A 17,456-nucleotide genomic window follows, 5' to 3' on the forward strand; every position below is an offset into this window, starting at 1 on the left:
GAAGCCTTATATATTTTTGTCAATCTTGTCATTCTACTTTTCATATTTTAAGAGCAATTTTCAAACTCTTAGCTGTAAACATTAACCCATCATCATCACAAATATTTAATATATTAGGTTATGTAGGTTTATTAAGGGTTTTCCTTTTATTTGAGGTCCCACCCACCACCATCATTACATAACATAACATAACATAACATAACATATCCATCCATCCATCTATACATACATACATACATACATACATACTGTGGAGTCACAGAGTGTGCAAATAATTGCAGCATGCTCTAAGGGCGGCATCAGTTAAAGAATGTTTAAGTCTGTTGTACACATAAATGGAAGTCACTTTGCGTCTTCAATTTATCATAATTCCATAAATTATTACATTGGCGTCAGAAGTGGCACCTATCACCCCATCACTGGGTCCAGTCGAATGCCCTCACTGCCAGTGTCACGAGGGGCAAGAGTTGGTGACTCCTGTAGTTGTGGCACTCAATGGGCCACCTGATGGCGACAGAAACGGCTCCCTCAGCTCCCCCTCCTCAACCTGCTGATCCAGGGGGAAGACTATGCATGGGTTGCTGGGGCCAGCTGAACCCCTCAGGCTGGGTCTATGTAGTGTCCCAGATTGTGCCGTTTATTCCAGCATGCTGTAAGGCATGCATTAGTTAAAGAATATTGAAGGTCTGCTGTATACTTTTCAAACGTATCAGTGTTTTGATGTCTTGTTTTGGTGTGAGACTGTGGAACAGGAAGTTGGGGTCTCAGGTGGTCAACGGAAGCCCCTGTGTTTTACGGTGGAACGGTGCTGTTGGAGGAGGGATTTTGTGTGATGTGTGTTTGAAAGTCCCTCTGTCTTCCATTTCATAACCCGTCAAATCATTACAATACACACATGCACACACACATACATACATATAGATTGTGGTTGCTTATTTTTTTTTTTTTAAAACGTACCACAGATTAATATATTAACTGTATTCTCAGCTAACTCCCTGCATGATGTGTGATGTGTTTTTTGGCAACTAGTCAAAGACAAAACAATGATGCCGTGAGGGATAATGCACATTATTTATACAATATATCTGTTATAGGATGTGAATTTTGACGTTTTTGACTATTGCTATTATTAAAATTAACATTATTGAATCACTATTGTTCAGCATTAACTACATATGTAACGTTATTTTTAGCTACAAGATAGGTGACATACACACATTTAGACTTAGACTACCTAGTTTCATGATATAAAAAGCACAAATTATTAAAGAAGTACCCTACCTAACCTATTTTTTTAATTTAGTTTTTTTGAGAGGGTGGCCTAATTGAACATTAGCAGCATTGTGATTGGATGACCGCTAATTTAAGTACATATATAGCAAATCTGTGAGTCAAAATACAAGCTCTTCAGAGCAGTGTTTTATGCATTAACATCTTTTTAACCAAATAATGGTGATTGACAGAAATGACAGAATGGAATAATTTGATTATTTTAATGACAAAAATGGAAGGATATAGCATTGAGAATGACACAAGTATGTTTAACGATTGCACTTTATCATATAGTTATTTGGTTTGCCATTATCACACAAAAGCATATTTTTTTTAAATAAACCTCCACCATATTACTATCAAAAGTACTTAAATTAGAATTTCAAGATAGTACATTTGTAATAATTAAGTGTCCATCTCAAACATTCCTGGACAAAAACATTTTAAACATTCCTTCATATTAGCTCCTACTGTATGCAGTGCAGAAAATGTTTAAAGGTTTAATTGCACACTACTTGGGACTTAAAATCATTCACAATTACTCAGGCCGTCCCAAAAAATAAAAATAGAAAGTGCAAATTGTCACCAGGAAACCCAAATATATATATATATATATATTTATTTATTTGTGACCCTTATTCCCTTCAGTTTTTCAATTAAATATTTTATGTTAGAATCTGTAAATTCCTGAAACAAAATTAATAAAATATAAAATTTTGCCCCATTTTTTTTAAAACTTTTATTAAATATGTTATGTTTATATACATGACCACCCCTGAATGTATTAACCTACTACACCTTAATAATTGTTGTGATTAACAGTGATGAACAGTGACAAAGGCTAATTACAATGTGCTAGATTTTGGATTAATATCCAATGCCCTTATTAGTAGTACATAATTGGAAGAAAAGATGTAAAAAGACTGACATAGACCTTCGGGCGACACAGAGACGTATCACTAGTCACCATTGCTGCGGTGAGCTAGCCCCGAGCTCAAACACGAGACCTAACCGCTGAATTGGTGAACTGATCGGACATGAAAGAAATCACGACGGTGAAAGACAGATTTTTGACAGACGTGAGCCACTTGGTCCTGTGGGACAAAAAAAACAAAGAGAAGAGCTGCCCTATCTGGCTGTCTGATCCATCCGCCCCTCTTTGGAGATCGGGGAATCGTCCTCCTGCCCAACTAGCCCAGTGTGGGACTCTGGGCTCTGGTCTGCATCAGCGGAGGGAGGACGGGGAGAGGTAGGGCTAAAGGGGTTGGTGTTGAAGGCCGCTGCGGGCATGGAAGCCAAGTTGCACTCTTCCGTTGCAGTTTCTACTGATTCCCTGTCTGGGTTGATCACAGTGCCCGTGTCTTCGGAATGAAGAAATAACTTGCGACCTAGAAACCAAACAACATTGTCAGACTACAGTGTGTGTGTTTACTCGAAAAGTAACCACACACTAGACATAAGTTTGTGTGCATCTTTAGTTTAACCCCCGATCAGTTGTTGCTCCCTATATGAGACTTAGCTCTGACAATATGTGAAAAAAACGCTTAACTACAAACCCAGTATATATTGAATGGCAAGTTGATTATTTAAAGATCCCATGGCATGCTACTTTATGGATGCTTATATATAGGTGTTAGTGGGCCCCTAATACAGTATTTGAAGACGTTCAAGAAATTCAGCCTTGGTGCAGAATTATAGCCACTACGAGCCAGTCCCACAATGAGCTCTCTACAAATGTGGCGTTTTTAGAGGCAGGTCAAGGTGGAGGGTGGGGGTGTGGCCCTGAGTAGCTTGCGGCCACGGTACCATGCGCTAGTGTTTACAGTGGAACACTGAACACTCTGGGTGCTCCGGCGGGAGTCCTGGAGCTCTATATCTAATTAATATCATATTATATTTAGATATCTATATAATATAATATATATTATCATGGTCAAAAGCTGTTTTCGCCTCCAGATGATATTATGAATCTCAAACGACTGCGTCGGGTTCTCAGACGCCTCTGGTTCTTCCACGTCAATATTAAGTACAGACTGAACCGTGAAATGGAGGAGAAAGGGATTGTTGCCTGCGATTGTTGCCCGGCGGGAAACAACCCCAGGCAACGGGCAGCGTTCAGCGGGCAGCGGGGCTCCGGCGGACAATCCTATGCAACAATCCCTTTCTCCTCCATGTCACGGTTCCCAATTCCTTCTCAACCATGGCCGAAATAACGCCCACTACGAATCTCGTTGTGGAAATACCAGAGACCTCAGAGAACCCGACGCAGTCTAGTCTTTTCACCAAATGGGAGCTTTATGCAAGCTTGCTTATTGTGTTGCGTGTTACGTGCCATAACACTAACAGCAGAACGGTTATCCAAATAACAAAGAACACTTGCGTTACAGGTAACCTGGCCCCATACAACGACATATAGGGCCAGATCCCAACTCGGCGCGTTTGAGCGTTAATTTTTTTCAAAGGCGGAGCAAGATACCTACTGCTCGTTTTACACCTAATGCAATTTTTAGCTACTGGGGGACCATAGGCAGGCTAGGGGAACTCGTATTAATGTTAGAAAAAAATTCATGCCATGGGACCTTTAAAGAATCCCACAAAATATCACTTTGGCCTTCTTCTATGACTATAACCTGGTGTTCTCCTTTTTTATGAGCACTGCTTTATGCAGTATAGGCTTGTCAAGAAAACAGAAGACCATTATTGGCCGAACTCTACCTTGCATTCTGCTGGACAATGGTGTTGGTGTGTCTGGCAGATGGAGTGCACTTGTTTGGGCTTTACTGGAGTAGGTAGGTTCAGTAGAGTCCAATAGTCCTAAGGAATTTAACATAAGGATTATTTAATGCAGTGGTTCCCAACCTTTGTCTTTAGGAGTGTAATCAAATGTCACAAAGGCCTTTTGTGTACCAACTCGTATGCAAACAAAGAGAAAATGGATAAAAACACACATGCAGTGGCTGAGCAAAGAGGGCCAGCTCCAAATGTATACACAATTATAAGAAAGCTCTGGCCATTGGAAACACTTTAAAGATAAACTCAGCAATGCTGCTTACAGTGTGTTAATTTAGCAAACCCAAATTAACAAAATACATTGGAATGTAAAACCTATGATGGAAAGCAAAAACGACAATTAAAAAAAAAAAAAAAAAAAAGTAACAAGCCACAATACTATATTTTCTAAACAATATTTATAACATATTTTAATAAAGTCTTTAGAAATAATGCTTCCTCAATGGCGACAGATTGTCTAATAAATCCAAATAAAATTGACTTAAGTGGGCCGGAAAGAGAAATAATGACATTCATTCATATACTGTTCCCTGAACAAACAAATACACTGAGATAGCTCACCATCCGTCAGGTTGAATGTCCTTCCATTTACTGAGGCCTCCCAGGGGGAAAACCAATTCAGCACAGAGCTGACCACAGGAAGCTGCCTCAACAGTCCCTGGAGTTTAGTAAAAAGATACAACCTTTAGAATGAATCTACACACAGTCCATACACATGAAGAACAATGTATGCTCAAATCGAATACATTAAAATGAGAAAACACACACACACAAACACTCACTTTCTCTTATCTAGTACAATGACACAGTGAGCACTCATTTAAACACTATTCAGTCTCTTTTCATGCGTCTTTGTGTCAATTTCTGGTAACCAGCTAAACCCAAAGAAGCAATATACAGCTGTGATGCAAACTCGTACCAACGTTAAAATGGCCATTTTCTGGATGGGGAGGTTAATACATGTGCTTCATAACAAGGGCAGCACACTGTCTCTGTGATTGGGTTGTATAATAGACTTATGTTCTTTTTCGATTCCAGGGGGTTGAAACTGGCTATTCTCATGCTTTTTAGAAGAACATCAGGACAGGCAGTAAACAAATTGACGCATTACATTTTTTAATCATAATATGATCACTGGTGAAAGCACACACACACACACACACACACACACACACACACACACACACACACACACACACACACACACACACACACACACACACACACACACACACACACACACACACACGGAAAATAAGGTGAAGAAACACACCTCTTCAAGGATTCTCTTCTCACTCTCCTTCTGCAGCTGTAACTGTGCTTCCAGGATGCCCCTCTGCACAATCTCAGCCATGTTCTCAAATAACTGCAAGCCAGGGAAACAAGGCAGCCATGTATAATGCTATATATTCTCACATTCTTCATGTTTTATAGTAAACAATTCAGGATTTGAAAAACTTTAAAATTTTAAATTAAATACATTGGTCTCTTAAACGTTCAGGGCGTTCAGGACTAAATGAATACCCCGATCCACCTCTCCTTTTCCAACGACTACAGGGGCCTGAACTGGCCTGTATTGTGTAAGGTGCCAGTTGGTATTTCGTGTATGTATATAATTGTGTATCTTCATATGTTCACTGTTAATGTTGTAGGAAACAGCTATGTGGAAAAGGACACACTCCCTAGGTAGATATAAAGGGCTCATTCTAAGGTAACAAAAAACCCATGATTCTTATCATCATGTGATTATACACTTATTAAAACATACTTAAGAGTATTCTATTCAATTTATGCCAAGTATGTTACACTGGATGCCACACAATTCTACACGCTGCACCTTTAAGAAGAACTTCCTGCAAGTGAGACACTACACATGTGTAAGTGTTTGTTTACTCTCTCTGCCTGGTCATTTGCATTGGAAATAAATATTTGTAAAGTTCTCCAGATAAGTCAGTTAAGCTGTTAGGTAGTATAAAATAAATTGCACTCCAATATTTGCAAGGTCAAATGTGTGTCCATGATACCTGGGTACGATTTTTTTTTTTTAACAGAAAACAATTATTAAACCAAGGCACTAACTCTGCAGCAAGTTGTTGTTACCTTTCCATTCTCCTCTATCTCCCTCCCCAGGGCCGCCACCGTATTGACCAGGTGGGAAATATCCTCGTTCACCAGGTCCTCGGTCACCATGCCAACAAAGATACGGTCACTGGATGTCCCGTACTCTGGGCCTGCAGAGGATTCAGTGCTTCCATTATTAGTCCTGCTTGGAATGAATACAGCCAGATTCCAAACAGCCAGGAACAGTGAACGCCGGTGTGTCACAGTACCTGAGGAAAAGCTGATGCTGGTTTCCTGCTCTTGCAATTTTTTCATGAGCTCACAGTTCATCTTCTCCACTTCCTGGAGTTGTTTGTCCTCCAACACGTCTGCAAACCATTGAGGGTTATACCTAAAATCAAATGCACAACCGTTGGTATCAAAAGACAAAGAAACATGTTCTCAAGGTGCAATATCAGTTTACCATTTAGTTGAATGAAGAGGATTTAGTTTGGTTGGAACAGATCAGCCAGAACAGATTATATTTGAATATTTCTGATATCCTGTATTTTATCCATTTGCATAGGCTACTCTGGCTATACCGTGTACCTTTGGCACTTCAAATTAGTTAATATTTTATTAGACAATAGGAATGGAAGCGCAATCATTTATTGGCAGAGTGAAAGACCATTACATTGATGGCAGAAGACACAGCATATGTATTTATTTCAACGCAGGAACTGCTTAAATAGAAACATTACCATATTGTCCAAATGATTATTGTTGTGTTTTGATTTGATTTTGCAATACAACTATAACGTTCTCCATAAGGTCTATATTGTAGAGTTATGCAAGTTAAACTAACTCAAGTGCTTCAATTAAAAAGGTATAACCCAACTTTAATCATCTTTCAGAAGTTTTAGTCGGTTGCACGGCTGTGGTTGTGACTGTGGTTGAGAGTATTACCTGACAATGCCCAGGCCTGGCCAGTTGAGGTCCGCTATATGGCTGAGGAAGGGGCTGTGGCGCTGCACCTCCCGCCTGAACTCTTCTCTGAGGCAAAGCGTTGAGGAGAGCACAGGGACCAGCTCCAGCAGCCTGCCCACCAGCGCCTCTACATCCGACGCTTGGGTCCCCAGCACTGACACGGTGGATGGTTAAGAGGGCGGGGGAAATACTGTCACGTTATGTCATGTTAACCTCTTCTTCCAGATCTGGTCTAAGACTTCCTGGTAGCAAATGGACACCTTGGACTAAGTGATGGAGTTGATATCTTAAATTAAAAAACCAAACAGGTTTGCAAACCTGGCCCTACCCTGGGCTAACGCTGTACTTGCTCATCATTTAAAAGCACCAAAATATTTATATTCCTAAAACAAAAAGGTCTTGATGGAAATCCAGATAATAAATTCATTCTAAATGTCAGCCATCCTCCGCATTTGAAAAGCTAAATGAAGAAATAATGTTAACATTTGCAAACAAATAACAAATCACTGACTGATGATTTGGAGGATTTACCTGCTGCAGTCATTAAAGGGTTGAAGCGAACACAAGTGCCGTCATCCTCCAGCTCCACAACGTCCACCCCACTGACGGGCACCAGTTGGGCCAAGCGTTCGCCCAGCTGCAAACATGTGTCAGTTTGATGAATGATTTACATGTAATCCTTCGATCCGTTTCATTCCCGTTATTTTCTGCACTTTAGGCGCGTTCCGACTGAGGGACTTTTCCCTCTAGTGAGCCGCCATGGGTGTGGCTTGGGAGAGAGGATCCGCCCAACCTCAGTGTTTAGAGGCTCAGTTAGCGGCTCAGATAGTCCCTGCCTCGGGGTAGGAGCTTTCTGAGCCGCTCCTAACTATTCAACGCTTACTGGATTATGGTTGAGGCGGGATATGGCGTGAGTACAGGCGGGGTATGACATGAGTAGAACTCGACACAGCCACAACATGTACAAAACATGTACACAACAAAATAAATAGATATAATTTTGTATGAACGCTATATAATCGCGTAAGACTAAAAAGTGTCGCAGAAATAATTAGGTCACATTTGAACTCCGTTGGGTAGCCCCTACAAAAGGTTCCTGTACGGGAACGGACGCCGAGGGGAACTAAGTGAGTGGGCGTGGCCAAAACACTGGAGCGCTTTCCAAGAAGTCCCTCAGTCGGAACGCACCTATTGTTGTTAGGTCTTATTACGGTTACACATGATCCCATTCATAAATCGTGCCAATCGCAAATAATGCCAAAATGGGACAAAACATACCCATCGATTAAACGTGTCCATGATGTCCCTGTCCTCTGTGCAGCATCCCTCCACCAAATCACTATACGCTCCTGACAAGAGAAAACAAATAGAAGAGGACAGCACCAGCTTTATGGCCAAACTCTCTGTGGAAGCTTTATGACTACATACTAGTTTACAACTTTGAAAGACTAGCAAACTGAGGCTGAAGAATCACACATGATCCAGCAACAGCCTGCCAGCAAGCCTGCCGGCTATTGATCCAGTTTTACATTTATTCGTCAAGCCGGATTTCATACAAATGCTTACCCAGTAACTAACCAAACACAAGTTGATATGGTCAGAGCTGCAACCCTTACCAGAGCTTGTTTCCTGTGAGAATCTAAACAAGACTTCCGGTGAGCTGACATCATTCTCCACCTGTTGTACACAGATAAAAAGAAAAAGGTCAAGCACTTTGCACACAAACGGGACGTATCGATTACACATAATGACGTGGTTTAATGGTCAATAACCCAAAGCAACGTGTAGCCAACAAATGGTTAGAGCTCGGATGTTGGAAGGCACAACGTACCAGGCGATGTTGGAAATCCACAGCTTTTACAGACCTCTGATTACATTAGGAAGCCACTTTGAAACGTGATCAATGCAATACAAGTGCTATTTTTTTTTTATTTTTAGTTTTTTTCTGTGGGTGGGTGGGGGTTTGACTCAGTCCTCTGTGTGCAATCTTTTGTGTTGCTTTTTACCTTCAATAAATGTCCTCATCGTTTGTTTGACATCTCTTTTATGTAATGGCTTTTATGTAATGTTTTATGTAATGTCCAGCTGTCAGTATCATACTACATGCGCTGATGAAAATGATACTCGGATAGTCAGTAGTGCATTTTTGTTCTGATAAATTGAATGGTGCCACATTTGTTCTATGTGCTGATACGCATCAATCACATGTATTTAATCAAACGATTATATGTTCTCTAAATCGATAGGGGTTTTGTCATGCTCTGACTTGACTACCATGTGTAATCGACAGAACAGAGTTCTAGTCTCCAGAGAGAATGACCACAGTTGGATTTCATATATGTATTTTTTCTTTTTTTGGTATGTCACAAAAGGTTAATGGCCTAAATCTTCTGTAAAATTGAATGCAGACATGAACGGACATATTGACAGACATATAGACAGCTGTGGGAATCCCCAACATGCCAAGTTATTATTTTAATGCCCTTCAACAATGCAAAAGTCCCAAGAAATAAGGTATTGAGCCAAATATAATACAACATATTATAAGAATATAAGGATTAGACAATGATGGGCCTGGCCTGACTACTAAGGTTTGTTAATGGAAGACCTGAGTCGAGCACACCTTTACACAGTTCCCTTAGGTTAGCAATAAATGACAAAAGTGGTTAAGAAGGAACCCAAAAAGAGCAAAAAATAACAAAGTAACATTTTACGATGGGATTAGCAGCTGGACCTTTACCATAGTCAAAGCCTCCTGGAGCGAGATCTCTGTATCAAGCATATCCTACAAAACAATGTTAATAGGAGAAGTATAAATGTTCTGCTTTAAGGGGCATTTTGTGACATATTTCTTAAATATATGATTTTTGGCTATTTCTCGAAAATGACTAGGTATTGCTAAGGTTACCACTCATTATTAATTTAATTGATTAATGAATGATATTCTAATTAAAGACACTGAATTCGCACCTTACTACACTGAGCATTAAACTTCAAAAGTTCCCTTCAATCTCTAAACCACAATCAAATAACATCGAAAATGTCCTCCAATACCAACAGATAATTTGGTTTCTACTTAAAAAATATTGTGATGAACAGAACATTACTTTGCCAATAGTAAATAAGTAAAATCTTGTGGAACCAAAGAAAAAAAAACCTTTTGAGTATGACAAAAAAATGTTTGATTTTCAAATTCTAATCTTCTTTGTGGATTAGTTGCAGAAGAAGATATAAATAAAGTTAAGATAAAAAATGTGTTATAGCTCACGTACCGATGTTTTAATGGACGGAACCGTTTTTAGCCTCTCCATTAGCTGTTTACTCTGCAAAGAAGAAACACATTGAGAACAGTCAGTATCCAACAAAGAGCAAAGAAACAAATATTCAGAATCAAGGGGAATCTTCTGTGAGGGTCAAGTCACATTATAAATAAAAAGGCATTGCATTGTCTGTTTGTGCCAAAATGCTCAACACACAATGGCCTTCACAGTGGAAAGCTGAGGAATGAAACTATTGAATTGAAGACTGACTAGGTGTCCGTGGAAATTCAATTCTTCAGCGACCAATCACAGGGAGTCGGCCTCGGTTTAACAACTCTTCTACACAATAACATTCCCGCTATCTCTCCTGTGGAGACATTCCAGATGGCTGAGCACCCCCTTCTAGCATTCCAACACCTCCAACATAACCACCTCATCTCCCAGTTAAGGATCGACCAGGCCAGCCCTGCTCCTCTTCCATCTTCCATTTCGCTTTCATCCCGATATTCTTGCCACATGCTATCAATGTGTGCTTTATACCTTAGCCTTCTTCCATTCTACTGATAGGACCATCAAGTTGTATTTCTCGTAGCTGTAGGGCTGTTAACCATTTCCAATATAAAGCGTCATGAATATGCAAATCAATGTAATAACATGGTCTGCTTCGCGGATGATGTCCACTATTTGTAGCCGGCCGCTAGCCTATTGGCTTTTATACCATTTATGAAAGTGTTACAAAAGCATAGATTATACATCAGCTCAACTCAATTATATATACATTTATAAAAGGAAAAAAAATACTCTTTAAAATGTTTAAGTTACAGCATGCTGGGATGTTGCAGACATTGTATGAATGCAATAGTTTGTTGAATATCAAGTGAGAATCCCAGGACTCGTTTTCCTATTTGCACACAGCACACGTGCCGAATCTTGGGTTAAAAGCTGAGCGATCATTGTGTTGCATCATGTTTTGTTTGCTGCTCACCAGATCGGTGGCGTGCCTGATCTTATGGACGATGCCTTCGTTTCCCAGGAGCTGTAGGGAGAGCCAGAGGGGCAGGGGACGGAGCTTCTCCCCCGGTTGGCTGGCGGTGAGTCCGGCTGCCAGGGACTGAGGGCAAGAGACGGCGACACACAGGGAGACGAGAGATAAGAACGAGGAAGACACAAAACAAAGTCAGAATAGCAACCGTAGATTAGACCCCGAAAGTAAAGTTGATGTATGCATGTAGCACCTGTCACAGAAGGCTTTACAACAGTAATATAACAAGAAAGTGTAATTAAATTAATTTGTTGTACAGTAGTCACACAATTCGGTCTGACGCCAGATCAGTTCTGTGTGAACGGAATTCAATTTATTCTGCCTGTATTAGTTTCGACCAATCATGTTCTTGGGGGCAGGGATCTGTCAGTGTGTAATTGGCAAACGCAAACAGTAGTACGGTAAAAAAAAAAGTGTCTGTAAGGGTTTCAAATCATGTGTAGACTATAGAAATATTCGTATTCAAATCAGGAAAGAATGTGTAACTCTTCCCCTTGCGGTCCTGGTTTCCGGCCCAGACTCTCCCATGAATTTCTGCTATAAGGTATTAGGAACGCTGGAGCCGAGATCAGACATTAACGACGGAGGAAGGCATATTTCCACTACTACTCCAAGCCTACCAGGGCGGGGTCTTCATGTCTGTAGAGGGTAATGGCTGGCACCGCAGGCAGTCCTAACCACGGGCCCAGCGTCAGAGTCATGCTGTCGCAGCTGATGGCTCTCTTGGAAGGTTAGGAAAATCAAATGATGTCAAGATTGTGACGAGAAGAAAATGTACCTTTTAAATTTACGTAAACACTTAAATACACGTAACACCTCATATTGTGTATGTTTTTTTGTATTTTTTTATTGAATTAATGGAATTTATGGACAGTTTAAAGGATTGCTCAGCGAATGGGCAATGTTTTCATTCAATAGATGGATAAAAATTAAATAATAATGTTTGATGCTTACTTACCTTCACGCTGGATGACACATCATCAAGAGCCAGTGTTGCCAGGCTGACCCTGAAACAAATGAAACAAGGTCAATCAGTGACAATACACAATAACATGCTCTCACGTTTCACCATTTGCCCCTACGGTTTTCAATGCATGTGTTCGACACACTATGCATTTCTACCAAAACAGCGGAAGGAAAGGACTAACCCCTCCACATGGAGCCACATGCTGTACTGCTCACAGAGCTCCCTTAGACGACCCAGCCTGTATGCACGGTCCACACTCGAGTTACCTGGGGGGGGAAATGGATATAGTGACTTAAAAAAGGACAACACTGGTCTGGGTGATCAAACCATGGTTACAGTTGGTTACAGTTGTGTCAATAGTCATGACTCAACTAAAACATCAGTTACCAATATACAGTACTTAAAATCCACTTCCTCGTGCTGACACAAGGTACCAGGAAGATCATTCCAGTTACCTGCATTGGCGATCAGCAGTAAGGGTAGCTTTCCAGCATCCATGTCCTCCTTGATAAGCTTTTCCAGTAGGGCTACATCCTAGAAGGAACAAACAGGGAAATAAACCTAAAACCCTTCGGGATGTTGGGTTGAGTTACATTGTCTTTTTATAATATGTAAGTTTCTCACCATTTGGTGTTGTGACCCAAAGACAGTGTTACACGGCACAGTGCATAGACTGGAAAGGGGCAACCCAAGCTAGGAAGGAAAAATTGTTGTTGATCAATCGACAAAGATCGATTTCATACAGCCAAGTTGTGACCACACACACCCACACACACTAAATGCTTAAAAAGCTTTTGCTGTCTAAACTCTTAATCGGGCACACATACTTCTCACTTCATCTATTTGTATACAAGTGTCCCCTGGGCCCAGTTGTTCAAAAGCTTTCGGATCAACTTAGCTTATTTGGCCAGTGGTTATTTAGAAGAAGGTTATGGAAGTTCTCTCAAAATGTTCAGTGTACAAAGAAACCTATCCAGAAAGACCTTATGGGTCTAAGAGGCAAAAATGTATGTCGGCATGTCAAATAACAACTATATACCAAGTTTCCGAAATATTGGCCGTAAATTATAGCGCCCCCTATGGGCGACGTGGTACCATTTTGGAGTTCTGCTTACAGTGATACACAAGTCAAATGTAGACCTTACGTATTTGAAAACAAATACAATATGCATCCACAGACACACACTGAATACCTAATAAATTAAGATTTGTTAGCATTAGCATTCACCATTTGATGAAAACACTGTCTAGTGTGCGTGCTGTACTGTATATGTGTAATACCTGGTTGCAGATGTGTTGTCCCAGGCCAGGCCTGGAGGAGGTGCTCTGGTACAGGATGGGCTGGGCAGAGCTGAAGGCGGCATATCCCTCAGAGGCGTAGTCTTCATAAAGCGTGTGGAGCACCAGCCTGCAGACCCTGACCAGCCCCTCTCGGTCGTCCTCGTGGAAGAAGGCAGAACTGTTCTCATATCTGGAGGACATGTCTCAGTCAGGTGTGAAATGCACTTCCATCAAATTCCACAAATACAGTATAGAGCGACTCTCAGGTTGGCACCCCTGGTTAATACATTGGGGGAATGAATGTGCATCGAATAGATTTACACATGCACATCGAAACACTAACTTGAACATGATGTAACTTGTGTTAGGACAGACATTAGAGCTACAGCTACATATGGCAAGTAGAATGTTGAGTGTCGAAACTTGAGTCTGATTAAACATTTATTTTGTCAGTGGAACATTTGGTCCTCCATTGTTTGCTGTCCATTGGAAGTAAATAAAGAAATAAAAAGGCGTCCATCTCATTGGGCTCAAGGCTTGATATTTAGATTCTACTTGCAAGTCATTTTTCTTTCCACAAATACCATCACCTCAAGTTTAGCTAGCAGAGCTAAAGACGTTATTTGATATACCATATTCAACTACCAAAACAACAAGCAATTCAACATGGAAAACATATATAGGACTAATACTATTTTCTCACAGCTTATTTATGATTGTAGACATTACGCCTCCTTTGACTATGAAATACACTCAAAAACAAAAACACGCCCACGTACAAACCTAAAGAGTCGACAGAGCCAGAGTGTGGTGTCTGAAAGTATCCGTGTGGTCAGCTTGCGGAATCCGTCTTTGTTGAGCATGGAGAGGTAGGCGGTCAGGCAGTGGCCCAGCAATGCCATGTGCCCATTTTGGCCCATATTTTGCAACCTGCTGAATAACAGACATTATCAAATACACACTAAAAAGTCACATTGTGCTCTGCCTCTACACACATATGGTACCTTTCTTGTTCAAAAAGGTAACAAAAAAAAAACTTTCCTTACAACTATACATCAAATAGTATCAATATAGCCTACAAGGAACAAATATACAAAAATAAACCTCAGAAGATGTACTGGTCTACAAAAAGACAGTTTCTTTTGGACTGTCAAGGCAGCGGTAACGTATATTAAAACAAGATTTATTATTAAAAAAAAGACCTCAGAGAAAATAGAGATATGGTGCAGGGAAGTTTCATTATTCTGAACACGTACTTGTGGCTCTGTTTATCACTGTCTTCTGTATCTTTACACATCAGGTCTTGGACTAGATGACAAATGTTCGCAACATTTTGGCCACTGAAAACAGAAGAGAGAAGAGAAGAGAAAGAAGTATTTAACTGACATACATGAATACATAAAACATCCAACAGATAGCATAAACATTTAATTAAATGTGTGTCTTACTCTCCCTGCAAGGGACCTGGGCAGCTGGTTCTGCTTAGGGACCCCGTCTCCAATTCCACTGCCAACTCTCTGCGCGCACACACACACACACAGTCAAAATATAGTATGCAATAAACATAATTTACTATCCATTGATCCACTTGTGTCTCCAGCCATGCATCCTTTTTCAAAGTTAATTCCTATTATCTTTTATCAGAGCAAACCCTGCATGTCATTCGAGGTTGGAGTTGACAGGCACTTGACATGACTTGACTTCGTCCTCAACTTAAATTGTTTCATTTGTCTTCATCCTTTTCCTTCTACATTGTTGCCTCAATATCACGTAAGTGCTGTTTGGAGGAAGTCAGTGGGTTTCAGATTCACTCCTGGTCTGAGTCTGACTCGGTGACAGCGGAGCTTCAATATGAAGAGAGTCACACCAGACGAGCCACGCAGTGCCGCCCCGGGCCACGTAGAAAGACAACACGTTGGGAGATTAGATTCTAGTGCTTAGTTTAACGGGTCGCAATGGACGCTGCGATGCATGCCAAGGTGTTAAGTCTGATACGTTCAGACATCTAAAAGGTGTTTAACATGAAAGTTGATAAGAGCATCGCAGAAAAATTTTAAATAAAGAACTTATGACTGACGTTTTTAGTTTTGCCAACACACTTTTTTGCTGACCGTTTTAACCAATACTGTAACACCAACCACTTAATTGACATGGTGTTCATTTGTTTGTAGACCAGTATAAGTTCACTAAGTAGTCAACCTTAAGTTGGGCGAATTCAAAGTTGTGAAAACCGGGATGTTTTGACCTCCTATCTTGCAAGTCTTATAGTCTATCAAACCATAGAATTAAAACAAACTATGGAGCCTTGAATATAATTGTAATTAATAATAAATGTTATTTCTCACACAATATAGCCTATCACTCAAAAAGCCTTTTCATTATGAAAGTAACACCAGTCCGACAAATGAGAATGTGGTCAAACAAGTCCAACAGACCACAACTTGCACCCCTCCAAAGTAGCACATCTTAGCTTGGTCGATATTGAAATATATAATATAAATAGATCACTACTGGATTACTCTTTTCGCTCCTAAGTGTTAAGGGATTATGACCCCATTTTAATATGACCAAATCCAATGGACCGTTACCATGACTACGGATTTCTCTGTGTTTGAACATTGTTGGAAACAATTGGGTAAATGACACAAGTACACAACTTTAACAAACTAGGCAAAACATAGGCCTAGTCATTTTTTGGATAGTTTAATGCGAAGATTTGACATAACAAACTTTAAAGGTTTAGAGATCGACAAAACTAAATGTAATTATGTCAAGATATGTTAAGACATTCCACTACATGGATTTGTGAAACTGCTGCACCATGATGTAGTAACAAGGACATAATACAGAACACATACACTATAAGTCTTCAGTGAGTCAGGCCAAAGAGTCACATTTGCCTTAAATCTTGATTATTTTGTTGTTGAAGGCTCATACCTCTGGCCATCTTCCAAAAGGTTCACCATCTCATTTAGATATCTGCCCATCTCTCCCAGGGGGGAGTTTGCCATCGCCCAAAAGATAGGTCTGTAGGGGAAAATATTATAATAGAGCATTCTTTCACTCCAGGTCCCGATCAAAGTTCAAACGTGATGCATAAACATGCATTCGTAATTAATTAATTTGTATATATATATATATATATATATATATATATTTGTGGTTCCAATATTGCAATAACTAGTGTGCAATTTTATATCGCTCAATGCCTTTAGAAAGCACTCTCCTTTTACTTCTAGCACCGATTTCCAGTGAGGACAGTATCCCGGAAATCCGGGGGAAAACAAACAAACAAACGTAACGAGCAGGAACAGGTAGCTAGCTGTCAAAAGATAACACTCGCTCCACTAAACTGAAGGTAAATGAAACACCTGTCCATTCACCATCAACTCAGGAAGCTAAGGAAAAGCCTTACCTTGAACGCACTCAACGAAAACTTGTTTTTGCCTTAATTGACTTCGTGTTTTGTGAATTGAATTAGGCCTACATGAAGTATGTATTTGTCCTTCGGCACAACGGAAATGTGTTTTAAGTAATGGAATGGTTGGTCTCTTCCACCAGGTAAACAACCTTGCACTGTTTCGGTGTAGCGGCAGAGCAGATATTACGGTGCACTTCCTGGTGTGACATGAAGACGTTTGTAAGCGGGGCACGCGCACACGCCCTCATCTAAGATACACGCAGGCAGCGCTGACGTGGTGCTGCCGGATTCCGTGGGAGATTCGTTCATAAAAAATAAAAATAAAAATTCGATTGGTATTTATTTTTTGTGCATGAATATTAATATCAATACCACAAACGGCATGAAGAAAATCCT

At 40.3% G+C, this 17,456-nt stretch overlaps 1 protein-coding gene across 3 annotated transcripts; it reads right to left on the reverse strand.

Annotated features, from left to right (window-relative positions):
- Positions 1-1,485: 1,485 nt before the first annotated feature.
- pdxdc1 (pyridoxal-dependent decarboxylase domain containing 1) lies at positions 1,486-17,291 on the reverse strand. 3 transcript variants are annotated; one of them, XM_084488589.1, is made up of 23 exons: positions 17,055-17,291; positions 16,577-16,666; positions 15,088-15,156; positions 14,896-14,979; positions 14,423-14,569; positions 13,640-13,829; positions 12,983-13,051; positions 12,814-12,892; positions 12,540-12,624; positions 12,350-12,398; positions 12,012-12,113; positions 11,335-11,460; positions 10,362-10,412; positions 8,706-8,766; positions 8,368-8,438; positions 7,621-7,726; positions 7,069-7,243; positions 6,393-6,514; positions 6,163-6,293; positions 5,336-5,428; positions 4,624-4,720; positions 3,988-4,086; positions 1,486-2,660 (listed from the first exon to the last, which is right to left on the reverse strand). In XM_084488589.1, exons 2-23 carry the CDS (start codon positions 16,648-16,650, stop codon positions 2,401-2,403), a joined length of 2,340 nt encoding a protein of 779 aa, XP_084344715.1. In that variant the 5' UTR covers positions 16,651-16,666; positions 17,055-17,291; the 3' UTR covers positions 1,486-2,400. The 3 variants fall into 3 exon arrangements, with proteins under 3 accessions (XP_084344715.1, XP_084344714.1, XP_084344716.1); XM_084488588.1 differs by having other exon boundaries at positions 14,423-14,572; XM_084488590.1 differs by lacking the exons at positions 16,577-16,666; positions 17,055-17,291 and adding an exon at positions 16,498-16,559 and having other exon boundaries at positions 14,423-14,572.
- Positions 17,292-17,456: the final 165 nt, after the last annotated feature.

This window comes from Micromesistius poutassou (assembly GCF_964030765.1).
Source record: "Micromesistius poutassou genome assembly, chromosome: 1".
In the NCBI taxonomy this organism is placed as follows: domain Eukaryota; kingdom Metazoa; phylum Chordata; class Actinopteri; order Gadiformes; family Gadidae; genus Micromesistius; species Micromesistius poutassou.